The sequence below is a fragment of the Leptonychotes weddellii genome, unplaced genomic scaffold (genome assembly GCF_054177405.1).
Source record: "Leptonychotes weddellii isolate Sample4059 unplaced genomic scaffold, ASM5417740v2 HiC_scaffold_7367, whole genome shotgun sequence".
Taxonomy (NCBI): domain Eukaryota; kingdom Metazoa; phylum Chordata; class Mammalia; order Carnivora; family Phocidae; genus Leptonychotes; species Leptonychotes weddellii.
The window spans coordinates 2,619-9,064 of NW_028043526.1; the positions used below are offsets into that span (position 1 = coordinate 2,619).

General features: G+C 41.7%; 1 protein-coding gene across 1 annotated transcript; it reads right to left on the bottom strand.

Annotated features, from left to right (window-relative positions):
• Positions 1–1,707: 1,707 nt before the first annotated feature.
• Positions 1,708–4,260, bottom strand: LOC145719815 (dynein axonemal heavy chain 8-like; the record flags this gene model as incomplete). The annotated part of the gene is made up of 4 exons (XM_081811389.1): positions 3,967–4,260; positions 3,613–3,854; positions 3,351–3,522; positions 1,708–1,926 (listed from the first exon to the last, which is right to left on the bottom strand). Coding segments are annotated over exons 1-4 (847 nt in total), but the record flags the coding sequence as incomplete, so codon positions are not given.
• Between the last annotated feature and the right edge of the window lie 2,186 nt (positions 4,261–6,446).

Genomic DNA, 6,446 nt, shown 5'->3' on the forward strand with positions numbered 1-6,446 from the left:
TATATCTTAGAAGCATTGCTGTAAAATTGGTATTATTTCTTTCTTAAGTATTTGGTAGAAATCACCAGTAAAGCCATCTGGGCCTGGAGTTTTCTTTGTAGCAAGGTTTTTAACTATACATTTTTTTTTAATGAATATGGGGATATGTAGGATATCTATTTCTTCTTGATGAGGTTTAGTAGTTTGTATCTTTCAAGGAATTTGCCTATTTCATCTACACTGTCAAATGTACTTTCGTAACATTGTTCCTAATATTCACTTCTTATTTTTTAATGTCTATAGGGCCTGTAGGCGTGTTCCCTCTTTCATTCTGGACACTGGTAATTTATGCCTTCTCTTTTTTTTTTTTTTTCCTTTGATATCTCTGGTAAGAGATTTATCAATCTTACTGATCTTTTCAAAGAACCATCTTTTGACTGGCTTTGGATTGTAACAGAATTCATATCTAGATTTAAGGATGCATTTCACTGTTAGTTTGCATTTTGAGTTAGAGCTCCCTTTTATGATCCCAAATCTTTAATAGCATCTAATCACACATAGAATTACTGGTCATTCTGATTAAAGATGACCAGGTGAAAAAATTCACTTACCTCAGTCTCTTTACAAAGCCCTTTAAAACACAAACTTCCACTTAATTCCTATTTTCAGTATGATTAATATGATTCTTCCACTCTCAAATGTGTACAGTGTCCTCCAAGTCTAGGCAACTCTGTGTTTCATACTCTCCAAAAACTAATTCTTCAGTCTTTGGCCACTGTGAGGTGGATGCAGTTGTCTAGCAGTGTGACTTTGGAAAGAGGACCTGGAGGTCTGTTTCTTAAATAGACTTACAAGCAGCCCACTGGTTTTTACCTCTACCTTCACCCCAGTTTCCAATTCTCAAGCCCTTTAAAAATTCTGTGGCATACACTACATAGCTTCTCAACTCTTCCCACTGCCAGTTTAGGACTTAACTTGCCCAGTGTGCTAAATCAAGTGCTCCTTACCTTCCTGCTTTCTTGCTTTCAAAATGCTGTTATAGCTGTCTATTCTCTTGTTCTTTTGAGTTTATGCATTAAAACAAAAAACAACAAATGCTTTTGCTGCTTTGGGGTTTTAGGAAGAATTAGAGGTAAATACAGTTTTTAGGAAGCATGTTTTATCTTCTCTGGAGCTTAAAAGAATTGGGAGCTGCACTCTGGGTAAAGGGCACCTAATTCAAGGCATTTCTCTTAGAGATAGGGAAGCTGGGCCCTGCCCCACACAGCAGGCTGGGGGGGCTGAAACAGACTGGACTTTGCCAAGTCTGCTACATGTAAGTAGGACCCCATTGGCTTGTTTCATTGTCTAACTATTCTGACATTTCCAACAGGGATGTTGTAGGATTGATCTGTTATTACATCATGAAGAATCTGTGTTCTCGACACTACTGCTTTTTCTCTTCAAGCATCAGTATGCATGATGTAAGAGGTATTGCCAACTTATTATGCAAGATTTCACTTAGGCCACTCCAAAAAGGGGAGAAGCCAAGAGTCTCTTACCAGTTCCCAGCTAGGCCAATATGCAAAATTCTACTATTCTTTGCATATATGCCTTTTAAAAATGGTATTAGCAATCATGTTATTTATAATTGGCTTGATATTTCCCCATAGAAGAATTTATGGAAGTTTATGTTTTTCTCATTGAAAAAGAGATCATCTCATTTCAGGTATAAGTCACCGTACTTACCATAATCAGTAACATAAAACTCATACATGGTCTGACTCGTGCCTTTAGGTATTTCTGGTAAGTCTAACTTGCTTTCATGATTTCGTATAAAGGCCTCAAGCTTTTCTCTGCTTTCCAGCTCCAAAAGGGCTCCTAAACTCCACATTAGGCCAAACACAAATAATTTATGAAGATGTTCGACACATGAAACACCACCTTCTTCTTTGGAGGGAATTAAACCTTCCAGTAGATTGAGAGACTGAAAATATTTGAAATACAATAAATTTTTGTACTCAAATTTTTGAAATAAAAATATATATCCTTTCTTTTTCTTTCTCTCTTTCTCTTTCTTTTCCTTCCTTCCTTCTTTCCTTCCTTCCTTTTTTTTAGACTACATGTTTTCTAAGGTAGTTTCTGGATCTAAAGTTTAGTTACTCCAAATTTTCTACAGCAGAGATTGTATTTCTTTTTCACTTTTTTGCAGGGCTCAGAAACACTGTGGCCCCAGGGGCTGGTCACCTGTTTGGCAAATGAAGTTTTACTGAAACACAGTCACCCTCATTAATGTAGGCATTGTGTCTGTCTGCCTTTGCAATACTGCAGCAGGTGTGAGAGGTTGAGAGAGACAGTTGTGCAAACATTTGCCTAAATATTTGCTACCCGCTCATTTAAGGGAAAGTATGCCAACTCCCATTTGGCATCAGAAAGAAATGTATCTACAGTAAGATATCCTCAGTCTTGCAAAACAAAATTAATTCAAGATAATATTTTCACTTATATTATGCATTTTAAAGTCATTACTAAATAATTCATTGATTTGGGCCTTTATGTATTACTTGTTACCTTCCCACCCTCACTGACTGGCGCCCCCTATTAAATTCAGAGAAAACCAAAGCACCAGAATGGATCATGGAAGATCACCTATAGCCTAGAATCAGGGGAGGCCTCCATAATCTATGATTAGTTCTGATTTTTTACAAAGACTATTAAGGAAAACTGAGTATGAGAGGACACTACTTGGGAAATTGTTTAGGGCGCCTGGGTGGCTCGGTTGGTTAAGCTCTGCCTTCGTCTCAGGTCATGATCCCAGGGTCCTGGGATTGTGCCTCACGTCGGGCCCCCTGCTCAGTGGGGAGCCTGCTTCTCCCTCTCCCTCTGCCTGTAGCTCCCCCTGCTTGTGCGCCCTCTCTCTCTTGCTATGTCTCTCTATGTCAAATGAATAAATAAGATCTTTAAAAAAAGAAAATTGTTTCAAGGTTTTCCCTGATATACTCCAAATTTGCAATGCTGAGATTGCCATTGGAGTTTTCTTGCTCATCACCAGCTCTTTTTAGTGCTTTTCGATAGGACTACCTGCTTTATTCATTTAGTATAGTGTCATTATTGGGTGTACTTTCCAGGAAGGTTACTAAGCTTGATGGTGGGAGAGATCGTTCACTCCTCTTCCCCTGCCAACACCCACTCTGGGAAGAGAAAATAATAAAATAGATGGCAGTAAAAGCATTAATGGAGTCTTGCAAAATCTTTAATAGGAATCAAACTTCCCCAAGCCTTCACAGCCATATCACAAAAGTATTTCTATGAACTGCGAGAATTTTCTATTTCAGACGCCTCTAAACTGCGAGGCGGGGCGGGGCGGGGGGGGGGGAGGTGGAGTCTCCAACCTAAATAGTGAATGTAGACAAACAAACTTACCTGCATGATATAGTTGCACTCCAGGAGCTGCATTTTTGGATTGAGGTTTAGTTTCATATACGTATATGTATCTTCAAATATTTTATCGTACAGAGTGAGGAATACAGTCGCCTCCTGTGCAGTGCGCTTCTTCAGCCACGCCTGCCGCAAAGAAACAGAACCTCGGTTTTATCAAGGAGGTGAAACCCGGGAAGATGCTGAGCACCCTCGCGCGGGCCTCATGTCCCCCACCTGCAATATTGCCCTCCAACTGAGCGCGGAGCTGCTAATATAGACCATGCCCATCCTGGAAACCGTGGCGGGAGAAGCGTTCTCAATATTGTGCACCTCGAATAGAAGCTTACAACTCGGGGCCATGGGGATGCGATCTCCATTAGCTAGCGTGAGGGTTTTATTGTCGTCCAGCACAGAATTTAAGTTCTCGATCCAAATGGCATCCACAGGGCCATCTAAAATGAGGAAAATATTTTCACCTGCAAATAATTAAAAGAGAAAATCACTTTTCACCAGCAAAGAATTACACATTGTGTTATTTAACTGGCGGGGGTAGGGGAGGAAGGTTCACAAAGGAGAGTTGACGTGTACCTTTTTTTGCTTTTAACGTTTTTCTCCACAGAGTAGAAAAAATCCCATCTGTCCAGTCATTAGTAGCGGTGTCCAGTCTGCCAAACATCTGAGGCGCAGTAATTGCTTTGGGATTCATTCGCATCTCTCTGTGCGGCCTCCCGCACTCAGTTAATGCCTTCATCAGGATTGTTATGACAGTCGTCTTCCCAGAACCACTGGGCCCCAGAGTCATCAAACCATGACGGACCAGAGATGTCTCGTATAACTGCGCAATGAGGCAATCAATTGAAAAATGTGACTAATGAGTCTTTTCCTGACATTCATAGAAGTAGCGTGCTGAAATTTAAACAGCTTTAAATAAGCTCTTAGTAAAGTAGCTAGTTCACTATTTAAAAGATGAAAAAATGCAAAAAAAAAAAAGGTTTCTTTTGCTTTACTAGATATGGATAGCAAATTAGTGCCACGTTATAAAACAATGGTAAGTGATAAAATTATGATAATGTGGAACTTGAATCCATTTTGGAAATAATTCATTCAGGATCTCGTTTTTTGCTTCTCAAATTACTCTTCCTTGCGATTTGGGTTTACGGATACGTTTTTTCCAGGCCCAAGCTTTCTCTGCATTCAGTGTGATGATGCCGCCCCCTGGTGGTGGAACGCAGCAACACACACCATCACGGTGAAGACCGGCGTGATTCCCCTGCAAGTGATTTGTTCAGGCAGTGGTCCCAGGAAGAAACTGGTTAAGGGAGTGGGGGAAGCGGGACAGGCAAGAGAAGTCAGGCAGGGTGCGATTGAGGACAAAATCCTGTAGAGGGAAGCCTTAACACTGATTGTTCGGGGCACTCTGGAATGTTCCACCTGGAAGCAGGGGAGCTTGACTTTCCGGCTCCATCACCCAGCAGTCTTTAACTAAGGAGAGTTTGGGTTGGGGGGGTGGGGGGTGGGAAATAAATCCCAGGTACTGCCTGCTCTTTGTGCCTGCCAACCAAGTGGCTCCAGTTGTCCTGAAGGGAAGGGTGAATGTGGGCTATTAAAATCACACAGAAGCAGGGGTTAAAGAGATTCAAGGAGACATGCTAAGAACTGGACGGTGTCTGTTACAACATCCTCTCTATTGTTTTCTTAATAAAAATATGAAGTCAAAAACTCACAGCTGATCAGAGGCGGAATTTAAGTTATTCTCCTAACATTTTAGAGAGAAATGTATTACTACTGTAACCCGCAGTTTGAAAGAAGCAGAGACTCAGCCCATCACATTACATTCAAGAGTAACACTCTGACACGGAGTAACACCACCACACGCTAGTCTCCTACCCACTGAGATAACTAGGACGTTAGTACTCCATACAGTGTATATGTATCACATAGGAAATTTTTAAAAATCTCCCAGAATTTTTTAAAAAGTGTTTAATGGTTTTCCAGTCCATGGATGATGAAAAATACCTACACTGTTCCTCATATCCTTCCCTGTGAAAATTGGATATGTCTCAGACACTTACACTTCTTACAATCCGGCAAAAACAGTAAGTTAAAACAAGAATTGTTATTTATTTATTTATTTTTTAAAGATTATTTATTTATTTATTTGACAGAGAGAGAGCACAGGCAGACAGAGAGCAGGCAGAGGGAGAGGGAGAAGCAGGCTTCCCGCCGAGCAGGGAGCCCGATGCGGGGCTCGATCCCAGGACCCTGGGATCATGACCTGAGCCGAAGGCAGACGCTTAACCGACTGAGCCACCCAGGCGCCCCAAGAATTGTTATTTTTCAAATGCAGTGTTTAACACTCTCCACAATTTCAGCTCCCTCATTTCCAAACGCCCTGGAAAATACCCCTGAAACATCAGGCCCATAGAGATTTAATCCTGCCTCTCCTCCAACCCTTCTTGACTCTGCTGATAAACTGTTAGGTGGCTGTCACAAGGATGAAACATAATGGACAAAAAGACACCAAGAGACACAGGCAAAGCGTTCAAATCTTAGTGCAGGTGAACTTGCCCACACACAGAGCAGAAACGCAGTAGCATTCCCAGATTCCTCGGGCCCCAAGGCCGTGAAGGTACCCAGCTGTGGGGAGACTGCCGGCCTGACACAAGCAGCCAGCAGGGTCAGTCCATCTCCCCGGCTTTTTATTACCTACTATCCCCTCCTAACTGTCCTTGAGATTCTGGTTACCACCCAGCCTTCTCCCCAGGCATAGCTAACCTCAGTAAATTACTGCTTGTTGACTGTGAGGCCAGGTAAATCCACACTATCTCTCTAGGACCCACCCATCCTCCTGAGGACTCTGCTTGCCAGGATGTGTTTTAATTTAGTTTCAACATTCACATTAAGTAAGCCAAGTATCCCGAGTTCTTCTCTTCAAATGGCGATCTTTGAACAACACACACTTATCATTATCCTGATAAGAGAGTAAAGTGTCTTTACCTGCACAAGTTTGAGATTCCAGGGTGGGTGGTTAATCAAACCTTCTATTTGAACCTGGTTGGCTACAGCAG